The sequence below is a fragment of the Anoplopoma fimbria genome, chromosome 19 (assembly GCF_027596085.1).
Source record: "Anoplopoma fimbria isolate UVic2021 breed Golden Eagle Sablefish chromosome 19, Afim_UVic_2022, whole genome shotgun sequence".
In the NCBI taxonomy this organism is placed as follows: domain Eukaryota; kingdom Metazoa; phylum Chordata; class Actinopteri; order Perciformes; family Anoplopomatidae; genus Anoplopoma; species Anoplopoma fimbria.
The window spans coordinates 7,176,258-7,196,117 of NC_072467.1; the positions used below are offsets into that span (position 1 = coordinate 7,176,258).

At 41.2% G+C, this 19,860-nt stretch overlaps 2 protein-coding genes across 3 annotated transcripts; both read left to right on the forward strand.

Annotated features, from left to right (window-relative positions):
• Nucleotides 1–593: 593 nt before the first annotated feature.
• LOC129108847 (GTPase HRas) lies at nucleotides 594–17,055 on the forward strand. 2 transcript variants are annotated; one of them, XM_054620770.1, is made up of 6 exons: nucleotides 594–887; nucleotides 9,703–9,848; nucleotides 10,758–10,936; nucleotides 12,454–12,613; nucleotides 13,819–13,943; nucleotides 14,175–17,055. In XM_054620770.1, exons 2-5 carry the CDS (start codon nucleotides 9,738–9,740, stop codon nucleotides 13,936–13,938), a joined length of 570 nt encoding a protein of 189 aa, XP_054476745.1. In that variant the 5' UTR covers nucleotides 594–887; nucleotides 9,703–9,737; the 3' UTR covers nucleotides 13,939–13,943; nucleotides 14,175–17,055. The 2 variants fall into 2 exon arrangements, with proteins under 2 accessions (XP_054476745.1, XP_054476747.1); XM_054620772.1 differs by having other exon boundaries at nucleotides 9,706–9,848.
• A 355-nt stretch (nucleotides 17,056–17,410) lies between these two features.
• Nucleotides 17,411–19,578, forward strand: zgc:123278 (uncharacterized protein LOC641569 homolog). Its single transcript, XM_054620788.1, has 7 exons — nucleotides 17,411–17,567; nucleotides 18,085–18,232; nucleotides 18,335–18,419; nucleotides 18,527–18,592; nucleotides 18,763–18,926; nucleotides 19,087–19,189; nucleotides 19,401–19,578. Exons 2-7 carry the CDS (start codon nucleotides 18,191–18,193, stop codon nucleotides 19,526–19,528), a joined length of 588 nt encoding a protein of 195 aa, XP_054476763.1. The 5' UTR covers nucleotides 17,411–17,567; nucleotides 18,085–18,190; the 3' UTR covers nucleotides 19,529–19,578.
• The last annotated feature ends 282 nt before the right edge of the window (nucleotides 19,579–19,860 follow it).

Sequence of the window (19,860 nt, forward strand, 5' to 3'; positions counted from 1 at the left end):
TGGAAAAGTTGCACTCATGACCTCAGTATTTTCAAAATCCTGGTTCTACTGTGATGTAATACAACAGACATTCGCAATTACAGCATTCAGACATTTGAAGGGGTTCATCACTTACTTGATTAAAGTTAGGTAAACACTTGGAGTCAGCCGGTCTTCCCGTCGGAGTAATAATAATAATAATAATAATAATAATAATAACTTTATTTATATAGCACCTTTTAAACACAAGGTTTACAAAGTGCTTCGACAGACAAGGCAGCAAAACAGTGCAATAGAAGAAACATTAAGAACAAGCGTTAGGATAAAACCAAACTAAGAAAACAAAAGTGACAATCAAATAAACGAACAAAATAAATAAAATCAAGTGAAATAGGTCAACATAAAATAGCAAACGAACATAAGATAAAATACTAAACGAAACATTAAAACGACGACATCACATAAAAGCCATTCTGTACAAATGTGTTTTAAGGAGTGATTTAAAAGAGATGACTGATTCTGGAGTGTCCCTTTTTCCGACGGCTCTGTGAACGCAGCAGTAACATGCATGGTAACCGGGGCGGGTCTATGTTTGATAGAGCTGGGCGTGGGCTCGACACTCCTCATCCCCTCCGCTCTCTGTGGAAGCACATTGTTCAACGCGGGCTCGTTTTTACCAACAACCAATGAATTCCTCGGTGCATTGTAGCTACTGAAAATTGAACACTTTTATCGGATAGAATAGATATCTGAAGACGGCGGGAAGCGGACCCCAAGACCATTTTGTGTCCTTTTTCTGATTGCAGCGGAGAGGCAGCAGAGTTGAAAGATTTTCTTCTTCTTCTTCTTCTTCTTCTTCTTCGGTAGACGAAACGTCGCTCTTGAAGCTAATTAGACCTCTGCTTGTTGTAAGTATGCAGTGCACATTCCTGTGTCCCAAATATGTCGGCAGTGACTGTTTCGTGTAATGGTACCGCTTTTCATAATGCGATCAGTGGTTTTTTTTTTTTTTTTTTTTTTTTTTTTTGGGGGGGGGAGAGATTGCGGTCCACAGTTTTTAATTAAACACGTTAGATATCATTGCATTTTGATTTCAACACCCGGCGAGCTTTATCTGTCGAGCTGAACAAGTCATGGAGGCTCTCAGATGGTGGCTGCATGCAGCGTTATGTTGCATTGCACAGGTTATGAATGCTGTCTACAGCTCGGTGTATGTGTTTTGGATAAAACAGTCTCTTTCTCTCTTGAGTTAGGGTGTTGTAATGTTAACTTGGTTATGGAGGAAAGAAAAAAAAAAAAAAAAAAACCAGAAAAAAAAAAAAACCCTCACAGCGCGCGGTGGATTTCCCCATCACCTCAGTGTTTTAAAAAAAGAAACCGAAGGTATGCAAACGTAAGCAATGGTAGGGGAATTCACTTTATTTTAGCGTGTCTTTTCTTTTGACCATTGTACAGGCTGTGTTGAGTGTGAGGTTGCTGCTGCCGACAGCGGCCACACAGACCAGTATGGTCAGGGTGACGCCCCGTCACACTGAGTAAAAACTGAATGTATCACTGCGGAAGTTAGATTCCATTACCAGGCATTTATAGAGCTGACTTGGGCTTATTTTTACTCTGGAAGTTCGCTGTTTTAAACTGTTTAGTACGTTTTGGTTTTTTGTTTTTTTTTGAAAAGATGGAAAAGACAGCTCTAATTTTCCATCACTCCAAAATATGGCCTTAGGGGCTGTTGGACTAGAGAGGAAACAGTTTACCCATCCCAAGCTGACGTACGCCTTTGGCAGAATTCATCACACACAGTGGTAGTAACAATTAAGTTAGTGCCTTCTTTAGAAAACAAAGCAGAGCAACTTTTGTGATTTAAATGTTGGCTTATTGGCATTGGATTGTCTCCTCTTTCTGTCCACAACAACATCACTGTTGACGGCCAAAGCATATGAGTAACATGTATAGTGTTTCCATGATCACATAGGATGGAGTACGTTAGACTACACGGCTTTCGGTAAGGAGGTCAAGTGTTGTTCAGAATAAAAGCAATCATTTGGGCAGCTGGAGAAAGTCCAGCCGGTGATAGAGGTGTGATGTTGATCTCTTGTCCCTTTCTCTGAACAGCTGTGTGTAGGGTGGTGCCCAGCTGCTTGCCAAAATAAGTGTGACTCTTCTGGATACCAAGAATTTGCAAATGACACATTTCCTTACAGTTCTCACCCAGTGGGTTTCAATTAAGTGAACGTGTCAGTTTGATACTTGTAGATGGCTTAGGATCTCTATGCTTACGATATGCTCTTGTGTATTCTTGGTTTTTGTTGTAGCTGTATTTAATATGTTATAGTGGATCCAAGCAACTTTCAACTTCTGGGCTCTAATGATTTAAATACGGTCTATTCATGTGTTCATACTGGGAAGTTTATTTACCTAAAAAAAAAAAAAAAAAAAAAAAGTCCACTGAGTAATCAATGTATTTTCCCCTATGTTAGTCCATGGGAAAAAGTATTTTTGGCATCACATGACGCACCAAGAACTTGTAATTCCACCATTTGGCCACTTCACTGCCTGGCACTCTTCCTGGGGGCTTTTACCCGGTGGCATAGTGAATGTAGGGCTAGGCAACTATATCGATATTGTAATTTGACACTAGATATCGTCTGAGATTTTGGATTTATGGCATAAGTGTTGCCTTTCTGTTCTTAAAGCCTACGTAACAGTAAAGTGATGTCATTTTTCTGATATTATCAGACGATTGTAGCTGGGTTTTTTTTAATTTGCCTGTACCCACGTAGTCGTATATCTACTAAGACTCTAACCAAATCCGATTTGGCTACACTTTAAAGGTGAGGGTTGTGAGGTTTGGGGGGGATCTCCCCATCGAACCTCTGCTCCTCTGTGGCCATACACCGCAACCCGTGCTTGGTGTGCTTGGAAAGGCGCAGGGTAATGGTGACTTTACAGCACCCCCCCCACCCATAACTCGCCTTCCTGGGGCCATGGGCTTAGTGCTCACTGTGCCTTCTCTCCCTGCGGGGGGGAACAGGGCCCCCTGCTCCCGGCCTGACTCTCAACCGGGTGGACTGTCCCCATTGTCGGAACCCAACCGAATTGAAAGTCTTGTTCACCATTCTTTGTGGGTGTGACTTTTTTTGTCGTTCCTTCACCATCATATCAATAGACTACAAAATAGTTTACAAGAACACAGAGTTCCTCATAGACTCAGTGGTCACCAACTTTCAGCTGGCAGCTCCAAGATCCACATTACTGATTTATTATTTATCAAAAATCTCATTTTGTACATATTTTGTCGAAGCACCAATGGTCAACCCCTACAATATCGGTAACAAGGTATTCAAACAAAAATATGTATTTTGTTTTTGATTTTCTTCATATCGCCCAGCCCTAAGAAGGGAGCCATTCTAAACGTCTATGATGTCATACTCGTGACTCACATTTGTTAATTGTTCCTTAGTGTTAAGGTAAGGGACATTTATTTGAATTATTTCTTCTTTGGCTAATTAACTGAACATCTGGTGGGATCTTTTACAGGTTGACTGGCAGCTATGGTTATGTGAACCACAATAGGCTTTCTGTGCAGAGTGTTTTCACTTGCACTGTTGGACAAGATTCACTCATTCCTCTGATTTAAAAAAAAAATAAAAATTAAATTCTAAATAGTAATAACACCACTAATGATTTTCAGTGTGTTTTGTTGTGTGATGATGAGGCCCTATGGCTCCTCAAACTGGCAGGCTTTGTGTGGAGGTCAGCTGGCCTTTTCATCTCTGCTGCTGCCTCCACCGTCTCACCCAACCCGACAAGCTGAAAGGCTGACCCAGTGGGGAAAAGGTCACCAGTAGTCCAGTGCCTTTAAGAGCGCCTTGTTTAAGCATGCACACACACACACACACACACACACACACACACACACACACACACACACACACACACACACACACACGCACACACAGATGCATGCAGAAACTCTTTATATAAATGTTTGTAAGGGAGAAGAAGACAGGTGGGTAAATTGTTTATTAAAGGGTTTTTCTCTTAAAATTGTCTGAGCAAAATTACAGTGTCATTCAAGTTTGGGTATGTTCTCTGGCTTCCAATCATAGAGGGGGATGTAAATGGATAGTGCTGTTTTTAAAGGGTTAAAGTCTTGCAACTAGATTATTCTCTGAATTAACAGACTTCATAAGAATAGCTTAAAAAGTCCTCACTCACTTGTGTATTATTGACCTCAGAGAGCAGAAGTGATTCCTCAGCTGCCGGTCAACACTTATGTTTGGATGCCGTTTAGGAGGATGATGTCATTGGTGAGTGAGTGGGGTGGGGGTGGGTGGGGGTGAGGGTTCTTGGAGTCTCAGTATTCGACCGTGATACCTCCCTAGAGAGGGTCTCCTTACCATCATTGCTCCATTAAAAATCTATTATCTCTGCAGTGGGCTTGTGGCTCTGCCAGTATGGATTCTTTAACCAATTAAGAATTTTAATGGAGAGCAGAATGCATGTTGTGGAAAATGGCCATACATGTGCTCTGCTTCTTACATCATGTGTTTTGAAGTGATGGAATTGTTTTTCAGGTTAGAGCAAAAGTAAAAAAGATGTTGATTGACATTCGTTATCAGAGCCATGCTGCTGATTTTTCTTTCTCATTATTGATTTCCGTATACATTTTTCAGTTTTCCACGTCGACCCCTCCCTCCTGTGTTTTTTTTTTTTTTTTTTTTTTCTTTTCTGTCCTTGGCATATAGTAAAAGTAGCCCACTCACTCCCTCGCCCTCAGCCACTCTCCTCCCATCACCCCTCTCGCTGCTCTGTACTCGCACCCTCCGTAAGCTGTCATGTAAGATTATCCTCTCGGTCCAGGCGGGGCTCTAGGGTTTCAAAACGAACTGTTAATTTCCCAGGCTGGAGGTGGCGAGCTATAAATAACCCTAAACACAGACATACTGTATAGTGCTTCTTCATCAAAAAGGGAACAGTTAGGTAAAGATTTTTTAGGACTTTGGGATGGAATAGGTCACGCACTTGCAGATGACACAGCAGATAGAGCCGGTCTGTGTACTTGATCATTGGTAGCGAGAAGCTTTCTCCGTTCACCTTTTAATGAGCTGATTTGTTAGTGCAAGTGACATTGCTGTGGGATTCTTTACTTTCGTCTGATATTCACATTGCATGAAAAAAGTGGAACGCTGCGTGACCTCATCTTGGTTGAATGTCGTGTTTTTACAGGTTAACCAAGCACTGACCGTAATTACTGTACAATATGAAAATCAGACACCACTTTAGGGGCAGGATCATTTGTGTGTACGGAACTTTAAAAAAAAAAAAAAAAAAAAAAAAGTAAGATTTAGACAAAAAGTTGACAAATGCTTCATCTCCATGTGTGGATGAAATATGTAAGAAGATGTATTGTGATCTCCAGCGGCTGTGTCCTCATCCCTTTTCTCTATCTGCACAAAGACCAGCTCTGTGTGAGCCCCACTGACAACAAGTGGCTCTGGTAAAGCGACAGCATCACTATCAATGATTAATTTAGCTATTCATCTTCATATGTACGCGTGGATTATTAATCAGCTGCTGACTTGGCCTAGTTTGAGAAGAGATGGCCTGGCTGTCTGTCTTCCTTCCTCCAGTCTCCCAGTTGCAGGCGCGGGTGTGTTGAATTTGCATTTTTTTTAGGCTGCAAATTTCAAATGTTTGGCAGGTGAACACTAGAGATTTGGTTATGTAGAAGAAATGCGGCAACCCACCGTGTCAGAATCTGGAGAGCTGTGGGTGTGTGAGAGAGTGCAGGTGTCAATCTCCTTTTGGTCTTTATTTGTGTGTGTCCTACATTTTACCTCTTATCTGTTCAGTTCAGCTCACTTTATTGGCATAAAAGTTCATAAACAAAACGGAACAGGCTTCTACTTAGGATTTAAGTGTGGGTACATTTTGACACATATCGGTTATTAAAATGCACGTGTTTGAATGCATTGAATATGTCATGATAAGCATTGCCTTGACATACGAGGGAAGCAGGCACTGATCTTTAGCACGCGAGTAAAGTTACGGCTATGTGTGCATGCTGGAAGGATGACGAGTTCTGATTAATCTGTAAATATGACTTTTATTATAGATTCTGCTAACAAATTGTATGTTATCCATGCTATTGTGAAAACCATCCCTCAATCAATTATGTGACCAACAGAAGTACGGCGAGTCCAATTCTGGATTTTTGATCTGCCAATGCTAAATTGTCTCTTTGCTAATATTAATCACAAAAAAACAATAATCGGCACACTCGTCATCCCCTGAAAGTCTACTTTCTCTAATCCCAAAGACCAATCTATAGTTTAAAATGTTATTTAGTGTCATCATATTGGACCAGCTCTGATGTAAACCCTTGCCCTGTCATGAGCTTGTTGCCTACAGGGACCAAAGGTGTTCCAGCGTCTGTCTGCCCGGCACAAGTCTCTCTGCACAGCTGCTGTTTATTTGGTTAAAGGAGGCTGTGAGGAGCGCGGCCGGTCCTGTGGCTCTGCCCCGGCCTCTGTACTCCAGCCAGGGCGGGCTGCACTGTGTACCGGGTTGATTTATTTACAGTTAGGGAAAAGGGAAGCTAAATGTTTTGCCACAAGATGGAAGATTCAGGATCATTCCCTTCCTGATGTGCTTGAGAACTATGGGCAGTGAGGGTGTTTTTGCAAGGAGGCCATTGTTGATATTGGTGACGGTGTTCAGAGCTACCTGCTCCATTAAGGCATGCAATGGGTTCATGGTTACGCTGCAGGAACGTGTGTGTGTGTGTGTGTGCGTGTGTGTGTGTGTGTGTGTGTGTGTGTGTGTGTGTGTGTGTGTGTGTGTGTGTGTGTGTGTGTGTGCGTGTGCGTGTGTGTGTGTGTGTGTGTGTGTGATTGAATGAGAGCAGCTAAAAGACTGTGTCTTCAGTTAGCAGGTCTGCTTTTCTCTGTCAATCATTAACATCAGTGAGGCAGTCTTAGTCTTGGCTAATCTTAGTATGTGCCCACATCAGCACAGTCGCACGCATCTCAGACACAAATAACACCAAGTTGTTACAGAGGTGCACATTCTACTAGAGACAAATATTTCTGAAACTTTTGACTGACTCACTTAATAAGTTAATCTTATTTTGGATGCTTTCTATGTTGTCCTTCCGTTGAACTGTCCAAGGGGCTGTGTTCATGTCACCTGTTACTCCTCTCTTTCTACAAATTGAGTTTGAGAATAACTCCAGCTGTGCACGTGCTCCCTTAGGAGATAAAGCCCAAATAACGGCTCCACTGTTCTGTAGTGAGCAAAGAGTTTGCGTAACAGAGCTATGTGGAGTGCACTTTATGTTAGGGATGACAGTTGATGCCCTGGAGAAGGTAAAAACAGCATATGTGACCCGGGGTGCTCATGAAACCCTGACAGATTTATGACACACTCTAGCAGGTGGGGCAGGTTAGTGATTTTCTTCTCGAGCTCTCTTGAGGAACATTTAGCAAAATGAGACTCTTGTCGATGAACAGGCCGAGATGTTTAGCCCCGCGTGACCTTATTTTACTCTGATCTACGGGACAGGAGACAGACTACTTTCGAGGAAGAGATTTTTTAAGCGACTCTAGGGTGATGCTGCAGATGTCTTTATGGTTTAATATGATTCCGATGTCATTACTTTAAGTTTAAGTTGAAAGTGGAAAAGACACTGTTCAATTCAATTAAAAAGTATAAGTGCATGAAAATGAATGAAGTTGAGTTTTGGTTGCTACTGAAAGTGAAACTACACTGCCCCTTCTGGGAGGTTCACGAATTCCAGTGAATTTCCTCTGACATCACAGATGACATTGGTTTGATGACATCACCAGACGTCTCATTATTGTCTGCATGATTTCCAACTGAAGCTATAACCACAGGAGGCTCCTGCGCTTGCGCAATAGGCTTCAAGCACAAGTGTGGTTAGCCATAGGTTTGGTCCCACTAGCCCTAGCTGGTATTTTATCTCATCTCACAAAGTCTCCATGATGCCTTCACGTCTTTCTAACGCTGACTCATCATGTACCATCGTGTCTCCTACAGGGCTGGTCTCAGGTCATGTTTTGGTCATAGATTTGGTAACTTTGTGGTAAATGTACAAGTAGCTGAGTCACACTTTGCCACTGTATAGAGTGGAAACACCCATATGACTACTTTTGTTAGCCATTGATTCAACACGCCTGGAATTTCACTGGCCATCAGTGTTGTAAGGTTGCTGGTGATGTCAGGGCATCTGTGTGTGTGTGTGTGTGTGTGTGTGTGTGTGTGTGTGTGTGTGTGTGTGTGTGTGTGTGTGTGTGTGTGTGTGTGTGTGTGTGTGTGTGTGTGTGTGTGTGTGTGTGTGTGTGTGTGTGTGTGTGTGTGTCTTTGTGTTGCCTTCTGTGGCCGCATGTTTGGTTGTAGCTGACTCGATAGTTGGCATTGTGATGGCATGTTTGGCATTTTCTGCAAATTCCCACATTTTTGGAGCACGCCTAATCTTTCTGGTAAATTCCATATTAGTTGTTCTTCAGTGCTGATCTCCACCTATATTGATGAAGGTGTTACTACCCAACCATTCTACGGCACATCGACCTCAGTTGTGGAAAATACTCATTCACAACTTACATTTTTCAAAACCTGCTTTTGATAATTGGTTTATTTGATGTTAAACACTGTGAATTCAAAATGTGCATCCGAAGGCAAAAAAAAGTTTTTGGAGCAAGTTTCCCATTTATTTATGATCAAGCAGATTTATTTTTTTCATTCCAAGTCCATACAATTGTACCTATCCATTTAGGAACTGCTCTACTTTTCCCATTCTGTTTTCATTCATGTAAATGTGAAATTCACCTGTGTTGTGTAAGTTTTAACCTTCCGAAAATGGATATCACTTATGTTTTCTCAAGAGACCAACAGGTTTCTTTAATAACATGCCGTGATTTATAGTCAGGGCAGCCCTGTAACATCGCCTAGACCTCTTAAGTGGGTACAGTGTGTCCGCAGGGGACAACTGCAGGCACACCTGAAGTCATAAAAACCTCTTTTGGCCTCTCGTTCTGTTACTATGGATTGATCCCAATGGAAAAAGCAAGGCAAACCAACAAACAGTACATAGCAAAAGCCTAGCTTTGTTATTAATAGTGAAGGGGGATAGTTGAAAGGAAAACTTAGGCAGATCCTTTTTCAAAGATGTATAACTTTTTGCACATTTAACTTAAGAAAAAATATTTTTGGTCAGTGTTTTTTTCTTCTTCTCATTGTTCTAATTTTATGATTATTCAAATATGTTCTAATTTTTGATCTGGCATTTGTTACGGGAAGTTCAAAGGAAGGCATCTGTATAGTGAAGCCTGAGTTATGAACACCAGTCTGCTAGTGTCATGCCCCTTCTTTTTCTCCCTGTCTGTCTCAGACACACTCTCTGCTGCTCACACTGAGCGGGAGAGCTTTGGAACATTGAGTACCTTCAGCATATTTTTCACATTCCCCATTGAGGGTCTCAACCTTAGCTCCCACTACACACACTCACTGTAAAACACACACACACACACACAAACCACTGGTGTTTCTCACCACTGGGCAGCAATGTTTGTGGGCTGCATCACAGCAGTCCAGCGGCAGAGAATAGATCGCGTATGTCTGTTGTTCTGTTCAAACCCGGTAATGTGTGTGCTTCACGCCTGTGCTCACCTGCACCTTTCTTTCTCCCTTCCTTCTCTCCAGCAGCGGTGTTTGTGTGGTGAGCAGCAGCGGCAGAGATGACGGAGTATAAGCTGGTGGTGGTGGGAGCTGGAGGCGTGGGCAAGAGTGCACTCACCATCCAGCTCATCCAGAACCACTTTGTGGATGAATATGACCCCACCATAGAGGTAGGACTCTCTTCTGCATGTTCTACACATTAGTCTTGTGGGAGACAACTTGGGTGTTGGGATGGGAAGGTAAACAAAGGTTTATTGTATGGTTTATTATTCATTTTTTCCACCAGCCCACATGTTTTGTGGTTTGGTTGTCCCCAACTTTTATATCTATGTGGTAGAAGTGCATGCATTAATTAACATTTTGATATAAAGTCCAACCCCACAGTCACTCCCGAACAATATTGTCTGGACCAGTCAGCTCAATCTAAATCAAGTTAATTTAATTGAATTAATCATACGTCTCTTTCAATTCTCCAAACGATCAGTTTCTAATTCCACAATTCCTGATTTTCTTCAAAGAAGAAATATGTGCTCTGCCCTTTTGTAAGTCTTTCATTTTCATGAAAACAATCCATTGAAATAATATTTCAGACATTGTAAAGAGGAGAGGGAAGCCAGTGAGAATGTTTTCTGCTCTCTTCTTCCTTCACTCTATCCCTCTCTTTCTCACCACGCCTGCCTCTGGCCAGACAATGTCCTTTTTGTGTATTGGCATTCCTGGCCCCTATGCTCTAACAAACAAAGGGACATCACTCTGTGTTTTTGTGGCTGCGTGTTGGAAGGCTAAACATTGGCTCTGATGCCCCTGCTCCTCTGATCTCTAGGAAGTGGAGAGGGAATTAATAACGGATACCAGTTGATACACATTTAATCAACATCACATCTCTGTGTGTTTTGTATTTGAACATGCTGCTTAGTACAGAGTTACGAAGGATGTAACAATCTCAGTGACCCACGGTTGCCTCAAATTCCACCTTAACCATCTGTTTGTGTGTCTGACTTCCATTCCAGATTGCTCACCCATACATTTTTACCACCTCTTTCAAAATTTTTGACTTTCTCCCTTTTTTTTTTCTGCAGGACTCGTACAGGAAACAGGTTGTGATTGACGGGGAGACCTGCCTGCTGGACATCCTGGACACTGCAGGTCAGGAGGAGTACAGCGCCATGAGGGATCAGTACATGAGGACAGGGGAGGGTTTCCTCTGTGTCTTCGCCATCAACAACACCAAGTCTTTTGAGGACATTCACCAGTACAGGTGTGTATAAGAGTGAGGCAAAGACAGATGGTTGGGGTTTAAGTGTGCAGGAGGCACCACAAATTGTGACTTTGACGTAGAGCATTGTGAGATCTGTTGTTGCGGACGTCAACCTAGGTATTTACCCTATTCACGGACCAGTTAGGGTGGAGGGCAGAAACAAAGTCACTTCTGGTGCTTCTCTTCTAAGCTTCTGTGTATGTGTACTTGTATATTCAGTGTGTGTTGCAGGGACTCCCATGAGGTCTGGATAGAGAGGGGTGTGTATACGTATGTGTGCCAGCTTGCTGCAGTAGTTGGGTGATGTCATGCTGTAGCGTTTAACACGGCTAAAGAAAGCTTAGCCCCAACTGGAGGATTACAGCACGATGCCAATGAAATCGATCCTGACTCAATTAGAGGAGCGGGGGAGAGAGAGGTAGCACTTTCAAGGACAGGGAAGGAGAAAGGGAGGGAGGTGGGAGAGATTCAGCTGGAGATGACAGTGTTCTCTCTCTCTCTCTCTTTGCCACATTTTGTCTTTCTCATCACATTAGGCACCCACTTGCCAGTCTTGCACGTGGCAAGTAAAACAGGCTGCATATTAACTTTGCCACCTCCTCTACAGGTTTGCAAGGTTTTAGTTTTTTTTTGTTTTTTTTTTTTACACATGCATTTGTTTGGCTTCCTGCCATTGCAGTCCAGGCTTTTTTTGGGCCCAGCTGATACAACTGCTGATATCACTGTAAAACCATTGTGTAAAAGCATGCACAGATCTTTAGTTGGATGCTAGAATAGGTTGCGGTCCGGTTAGAGCTGTTGGGTTATTTAAAGATCTGTGGTCTATTTTACTGACAAAAATAATCAAAGGTATTTCTGCGAAACTTGTGCTCCACTATTGAAACAGGGCAGTCCATCTTGATTTTATTTTTCACTTTAATTTGAACCAGCTAGCACTATTAGACCGAATGCACCAAGCATATATTGTCTTTTTGTGTTTGCTGTCATTTTTAATATGCCTGTTAGACTTGTCTGCTTTGACATCAAGACTCGGAGCATCTGTGGTCATGAACACCATTTGCAGTGTTGACTGGGCAGGGCTGATGGCAGCGGATGCATCCTGCTGTACTGTGGCTTAGGGAGAAGAAGGGCTGAGCTGATAGATTGATCAGACCCACTCCTCTCAGTCAGTTCCCCCTGGCTGCCTGGCGTTTGGCGCTGGCTGCTGTAGTGATGAGGTAATGCTGTTCGCAGGCTGCCTGTTGTCCACCCCCCCTCCCTTCCTTGCCATATCCCTCCTTCAGCAGTGCAGCACAGCCCAGCACCGGCGGGCCCTGGCTCTTCTTCAGGGTCCTAGAGCTCCCTGGGTGGTTTGTTCTCCAGTGGTTGAGCTGCTGTTGTTTATGAAGCAGGGAGTATCCCAGGCAAGGGATATGTCACTGTGACTGAATGAAGTGCCCGGGTTTGCTTTAAGGAAACAGACAAAGTTTAGCAATTAAATGTTAACTATGGACATTTTCTTGTTCTGCACTTCACAGAGAACAGATTAAACGTGTAAAGGACTCAGACGACGTTCCCATGGTGCTTGTGGGAAACAAATGTGACCTCCCGGCACGCACGGTGGACACAAGGCAAGCCCAGGAACTGGCCCGCTCTTACGGCATCCCTTACATCGAGACGTCTGCCAAAACACGACAGGTAGGTGGTGGGCAAGAAGCACACAACCACAATACCATACATGCTCTTTTCTTGGAAGCTCCCTTTTTACTCCCTTTTATCTCTGTATCTATTTAAAATAACCTTTAAAGGTCCAGTGTGTTGGATTTATGGGGATTTAGAATCATAACTATGTTTTTATTGGTGTATAATTAACTGAAACTAAGAATCATTGTGTTTTCATTACCTTTTTAGAATGAGCCCTTCATAGTCAGCCATGTTTCTGAAGTAGCCAAGAAACAGACAAACTTAATAATGTCTCTAACTAGGTACATGTGACTGTTTTACATTATCGGATTACGAAGTAAATGTAATTGTTGTCTTTTGCAGTTGCTGAAAATAAATATATTATTAAATTGCAGTTGATAACCAAATGTTTGTGATTACAAAGACGTTACTAGAAAATATATTATTTTCGGTAAAAGCTTCTATGTAGAATATAACATTCCTTCTGTTGCCTTGTGATCGATTAACTAGTCTGCTCACCCCTCGTTGGACTAACAGGCACTTTTAGACTAATAACACACACAAGGTTAATTTCCATCCTGAGCCCGCAGAGATTGTTTTCACTTCCATCTTTACAAGCCACAAAATTCAAATCTCTGTAAATTTGAACTCCCCCTGTGCTCCATCATACTGTAGTAAACAAGTTCTCACAGTGTCCTACTATGTGCGCTGCTGTTTTACACATTATACGTGTATTCATGCACATGAAGAGAAGGGAATGGCCCGCGGTATGATGTTATTTGTGTTGCTGGAAACATTTTATTGTGCCGCAGGCAGTGACTCATAGCCAGGTTACCTTGGCTTGAGAGCAGAGCTACAGTATTTGAAAGGCTTCATAAGGACAAGTCACTGCACAGCTCCCTCTGTCTCTGACTCACTGTCACGGTACACGAAGTCTATCGCATTCATCAGTTTAACCTGCAGAAAGTCTGTCATTCACCCAAAACAGAATGCAAAGAACTGAGTGACTGACTTCTTTTTAGTCACAATGATTTCTTTGATTAACAGCGTCGGAAATATCCAGGTTGCCATGGTGATGTTACCAAGCCTCTCAGTGTTGACTACACCTGAGAGGTTTGCTGTGTGTTTATAAAAGGTGCATGCAGTGTTGTACTCCTAAAATTGACTGTGCAAGTGCTGAGATCTTTCTGCAACCTTTCGGTGCGTTTGTGTGTTTACAGGGAGTAGAGGACGCCTTCTACACACTGGTTAGGGAGATCAGACAGCATAAGCTGAGGAAGCTGAACCCACCCGATGAGAGCGGTCAGGACTGTATGAGCTGTCGCTGTGTGGTGTCGTGATGCAGGTAAGACATATCTCCAGAAATACATTTTTATTCTCTTGACAGTTACACAACGTTTTGGGAAGTCCAAATTGGTCTGTTTTACTGGAACTTGCATGTCTTTTTTTATATGCGTTTGATTTTTGACTCTGAAAATAAATGTGAAACCTCAGTATAACTTTTCACTGTCACAGTTTTCCCAGAAACAATAAAATGGCACTAACGTCTGTCCCACTCTGTCATTTCTTTCCCCAGCTGACTGTTGCATGTTGAGGAGAAATGCTACGGCGCGTAGTGGCAGCATGGACATAAAGATAGAAAGTTAAAACAACTCAATGATGAAATATAAACTTTTTTCAAAAAAGAGGATGATTGAAGCAAAAGCTCTCAAGGAAACCACCAGAGCTGACTGAACCATAGACCTTCACGGAAAGGAGGATTTGGACTGTTGCCTAAGTGGCTATCTGAACTAGTCCGGTCCGGTCCCTTTTTTTTTTTTTTTTTTTTTTTGGTCCACACGTCGACCTGTGAGCAACACCACTAATGACTCTTTGTCAACTCCAGTGTGGTCTCGCTGGATGGCTCAACAAGTTTCCTGCTAACTTATTTGTTTTCAGTCTCAACACTGGTCTTAAAGGAGGTGTCTCTGACCTCCTCCCACCTTGAAAGCCTAATTCCACTCCCCCCGCCTGCCCACTGGAAGGACTGACTGACTTAAATGGAAAGGACTGGAACATGACCTCCCCCACTGCGCTCTACCTGCCTTTGGTTTCCCTCGAATGGCTGTGTAGAGTAGACCCTTCATTATACTGGATACAGCGGGTGGAGGCTGACATGGGAATGACTATAATTTGTTGTTGTTTAACTGTTAGCCCACTTGTACAAAATCTTTGATTTCTTTTTTTTTTTTATATATGAAACATTTTGTTTGTGATTGCAGAATTTGAAAGTCACAGAGCAATATGTGAGTAAAGAGGCGTTCATTACAGACGACACCTGGCTTGACATTTTTTCATGACCTGCCTGACGTAGTTGGAATTTCTTTATATAAAGATTGATGAATTCCCAGAATGCAGCTGCCTTCTCTCCTTTCAAATGTTTCCTTTGCCACAGTCAGAGTTGTCTTTGTGGAATAATAATCGTAATGGCTAATGTACGTAGTTTCTGGTGCAATAGGATTATTTACTGCTCAATTCACACAAAGATTTGGGAAAAAAACACCTCATTGCTAATTGTTTTACTTTGGTTTGGGAAGGAGTTTGTACCTGTAGGAAGGTTGCCAGTAGAAATAAGAATAAAACCCTGCACTTGTACAGACATACAGTGACCGGTTATGGTTTTAGACTAAATGACAACCAGTTGATTGTTCTTGCATTTCATTTAGCTAAATGTATGCTGTACAATTTTTATTTACTACATGGTTATAACAGCTATTTTTAGGTTGCAAGAATCACTCATGTGGAAAATAAGGCTCAGGAATCAGGGTCCAGGAAAGTCTCACCAGTCAACAGTCCTGGAAACCAGAGTTAAGAAAGTCACCAGTTAGCTTTGCAGAGTGTAATGCACAAAGTCCTGCCTCAGAGTCGAACTTCAGTTTTTTTCCTTACACCATACTATCCTCAAACTGCTCCTCTTTCTCTGCCACCTCAGTTCTGCAATGGAACAATAACAGGTCAGGTGCTACTCATGTCAGAACCATATTTACTGTATATGTGGGACTATTGTGTGTAATAGGTGATGGATATTGGGTTATGGGAGTGCGTTGCTTTGTTTATTAATACTGACTAGTTTGTGCTCTCCAAAACTGCATTCATTTGCTGCCTAAATGGAAAAAGACTGCTCTGTGTTTACTTGGCCTTATCTTTTAGCTAGTTTGTACCTCATGTATGCAGCGAGCTCTACCTGGGACGAATATGTGTTCTGCTGGCTGCATTGTTTTGTTTATGTTTGATTATGTGTGCAACTAAAAAAAAATATATATATATAGAAGTGTGTTGAGTTTAGACATGCGCTGTATAGAATTTAAAAGACAAGGCGAGTCCCTGAAAACACTACACTGATTTTAAAGAAGGGGGTTTTCTTTAATAGCATTTGCGTCTGAATGTGATTCTGTTTAGCAAAACTGTTAAACAACACCGGTTAAGAGCCCAGTATATGACCGGTTGTCTTGCCGTCATATGAAGTTTCCTTCCCAATACGTTGGAACATGTGATGAGGATTACGAGAAATTCTTACTTTAAATCAAGGTTATACTCGAACAATTCAGAGAATTGGTCATGTGTGATAATCTAAAGAGTTCCAGACACTACAGGCAGGTTTTAGCAACAAAGATCAGATGCAAACCTCAGAGAAATCCCAAATTTCTTCCACGAAAGACGTCACTTGTCATTTTGCCTTTGTCTCCTGTCGGGGGAAACAAAATGTTTATCTCTGACCTTATTGATTTTGTACAGGTAAAGTTCACTCATAACATGGCTTAAAGAAATATGATCAGTCTGGTTAGTGTGGATGGTTGTCAAGTTGTTTTGATCAGTTAAGTGTTCATTTCTCCGCTTGGAGGAAAGATATGAACTTTTAATGTGTTTGAGTCTTTAGATATGTTTGAAAGAAGCCTCGTCTTTAAAATTTACAATATTGTAATAATGCAGGAGTGGATCCTTGGTCTCACTTTTGGCTGTGTTGTTCTTAACTTTTATTTTTCACCCATTGTGCTCAAAAAAAAAAAAAAAAAAGTGTGGCGTTTGTAACATGTAATTACAGTCCTGATAGTATGCTTGTCCTCTCCCTGTCAATGTTTATACAGTACATCCATGGTAATACATAGCATTCCGCAAATCTATGTATTCAAATTCCCTTTTCATTAGCTATCTGCATCATGTTGCCACAGGCATACTCCAGCCAGCAAACCATAAGTATACATGTCAGAAAACCTAGACAGCATGACAGAGACTGTACGGACCATAGGGAGTTTTGCACAAGGATACGGTGGGCTCAAGGGCTTGTTTCTCCCTTGCAAACTGTGGATGGAGGTGTAGAAGGAATTTATGAAAATGACAACTGTTTAGCTATTTAAGATGTATTTACTCTTTGAAAATGTGGCAAATGTATTGCAGGACAGGAATAAAGATGTCAAGATGAAACTGTGTCTCGGGTCCCTCAGCTATCTAAATTGTATGTCGTGTTGCTCTCAAATATAAGATTTGCTGCCACCTGCAGGCTGCTTTGTGTATCATATTTGAGAGTGAAAAAAAAAAACAGAAGGGGACAGGATTGAATTAAAAAAACTTGAATAATTTACTCTAACACTGTGTGGCGCAAACTCAGCTGAACAATGAACATCTTCTTGCCAAATACTTTACCTGTTTGAATGGGAGGATCACAATGTTTGATAATGGATAATGTGTTGTTTATGTGGGCAAGTAAAGCTGTGATCAAGGTTCAAAAGACCATCATAAATGTTGTGTTTGCACAAGAGTTTTACCATCAGCAGTGCCATTAACGGTTCCACAGGTGAATAGGGCAGACCTGTTTTTTATTTTGTAAAACTTTTTAAGTATTTCAATGCCCAAAGAATTAAAATGTAATGAATCCTTCACAGAAAAACTATTTTGGGTTGGTCACTTAAAGCAGTGGAACAGGAAGGAGGAAGTATGCCAGAAATACTTTTCTAGTCTACAAATAAATGTTAATGCACTGAGGTAATCTTCACTGATAAATACAATGTGAAAGTACAGTGAGTATGCATTTTTAAAATGGAGCATTTGAAGGGTAATATATTTGTATTACTGCTGGTATTGATGTACCAAGACACCTAACCCCAAGTTGCTCCCCGGGCGCTTCATTGCAGCCCACTGCTCCTCCGGGATGGGTTAAATGCAGAGAAATAATTTCCCCATTGTGGGACTAATAAAGGATTGATTATTATTATTATTATTATTATTATTATTATTATTATTTATTTGTCTATTGTTACCCATATGGTACCACTGGAATGATTGGTTTGACGGGAATCACAGGTCAAAATGATAAGTATTATTGTTATAGGAGCAATTTGCAAATATGAATTTAAGTGCTGCATAGATGTAAAGGAGTGTGCCATGTAGACTAGTCATAGCTTTAAATGATTTGCATAATTGTGAGGCTGTTCTGTCACTGCACTTTCAAGTGTCATAAAGCTGGGCGGTTATCCATAAACCGAAGACAGACAGAAATCCGGAATTGTTGGGTGTTGGTGACCGAAAAATACATTTTCCTCCTGGTTAACCGTAATCATGCCATACTATGAGAAAGCCATTAAGAAAATGCTCCCTAAGGTAAGAATAATTATAAACAATTAAAATATTAACAACACACTGTCCATATAGAATCCATGTATATTCTGTTCAGTGTTTGTTTTGTATCCTTTCATTTTTAAGACATATCTCCGCAAACATGTAGCCCAAGAAATGTATGTTGCGTTGACTCACTTCCAAAGCCTTGTGCCCATGCTGGATAGATATGGTAAGAAGCTAAATAACAGCTAACAGTCTGTTTTTAAACTTATTAAACCTGAGGAAAAATCAACAAGTGCTGTTAAATATATTATCAGTCTTTCATTTTTTTTTCAGTTTACAATGATGGAACCACAAAAAACTTGATGAGTCTAACCGGAACCATTCCTGTCATGTTTGAAGGTAACAATGACTTTGCATTTCATACTGTTTGTAAGCAGTTTGATTGTAACCAGAAGCTGACTCTGACATGGATTCTGAACAATTTGATTCTACAAATAAGGCAGATAAACTCATAATCTCTCAGAATATGCTAGAGAAAGTACCCTTTTCCCCTGTTTTTTATATACAAGACAAGACCTACAACATTCCTGTATGCCTGTGGATTGAGGAAAGCTACCCCCAAACTGCTCCCATCTGCTATGTCAGACCCACATGTGAGATGATGGTCCTCACCAGTAAATACATCTCTAGCAATGGTGAAGTCATGCTGCCTTACCTGGAGGAGTGGAATAATGTGAGGGTTTACATTTGATTTTATACTCTTTCATTATTCTTTGAAAAAAGAGATAGCCAAGGTGTTGTTACCGTGTTGTTGGACATTTTTGCTGGCACCACCAATATTGGTGTGGTTTAGAGCATACATGTTTCATGTGTGATTTCCTTTCTCCTATCAGGGTGATTGTGACTTACTTAGCCTACTGCAGGTGATGGTTGTCATGTTCGGAGACTTCCCTCCCGTATGCATGCAGACTAATTCAGAGTCCGAACAAGCCCCTTGTAAGTAACACTCACACAGGCAGGAACAAGTCTCCATGTAGTTTTAAAACAGCACAAACATGCCCTAGATACAAGTTGATAAGACAGATTCATATCTAGGCCACACCCGTTTCAGTGTGAATCTATGTTCAACGAGTTCTCCCTGTCAACATGTTTATGAATTTGTTGTTACTTTTAAAGACCTTCTGAAATGAAAAATATATTTTTATAGGTTGGCTACAGTTCAACAGACAAGCAGAGGTGCTTTCAAATACAGATGGAAGTACAGATGAAGTGCATCTGCAAATAGCCAGAGAAGATGGTCTACCTTTCCAGCAAGACAATGAAACCAACTGTTAGCCTTGTGGAATTTGAAAATGATTTATTTTTACTGTTTGTGTGTTGGCTGTGATAAAGTGTTTGATCCAATGTACAGTGTCAGATGGTATCCATTGATTATCTTAAGTAAATTGATTTATATTTCAGACATATAACAGCATGCTGTATTTTTTCAAATGATTTGGACTGTAAATGTCAAGCAGCACCTGATGAGAACATATTGGCTGTGTTTGGTATGAATATATTGGATTCTTTTTTTGAATATATAGTTCTTATAAACATAATAAACTAATATGAATGCTTGTGTGTTAAGAGACTCAAATTGCTTTACAAGCAGTTTATACAACTGTACC

Coding starts and splice junctions, on each gene's coding strand:
- LOC129108847 (XM_054620770.1), top strand. CDS start 9,738: ATGACGGAGTATAAGCTGGTGGTGGTGGGAGCTGGAGGCGTGGGCAAG. Junction 9,849..10,757: donor AATATGACCCCACCATAGAG/GTAGGACTCTCT, acceptor TTTTTTCTGCAG/GACTCGTACAGGAAACAGGT. Junction 10,937..12,453: donor GAGGACATTCACCAGTACAG/GTGTGTATAAGA, acceptor TGCACTTCACAG/AGAACAGATTAAACGTGTAA.
- zgc:123278 (XM_054620788.1), top strand. CDS start 18,191: ATGCCATACTATGAGAAAGCCATTAAGAAAATGCTCCCTAAG. Junction 18,420..18,526: donor GCCCATGCTGGATAGATATG/GTAAGAAGCTAA, acceptor TTTTTTTTTCAG/TTTACAATGATGGAACCACA. Junction 18,593..18,762: donor CATTCCTGTCATGTTTGAAG/GTAACAATGACT, acceptor TTTATATACAAG/ACAAGACCTACAACATTCCT.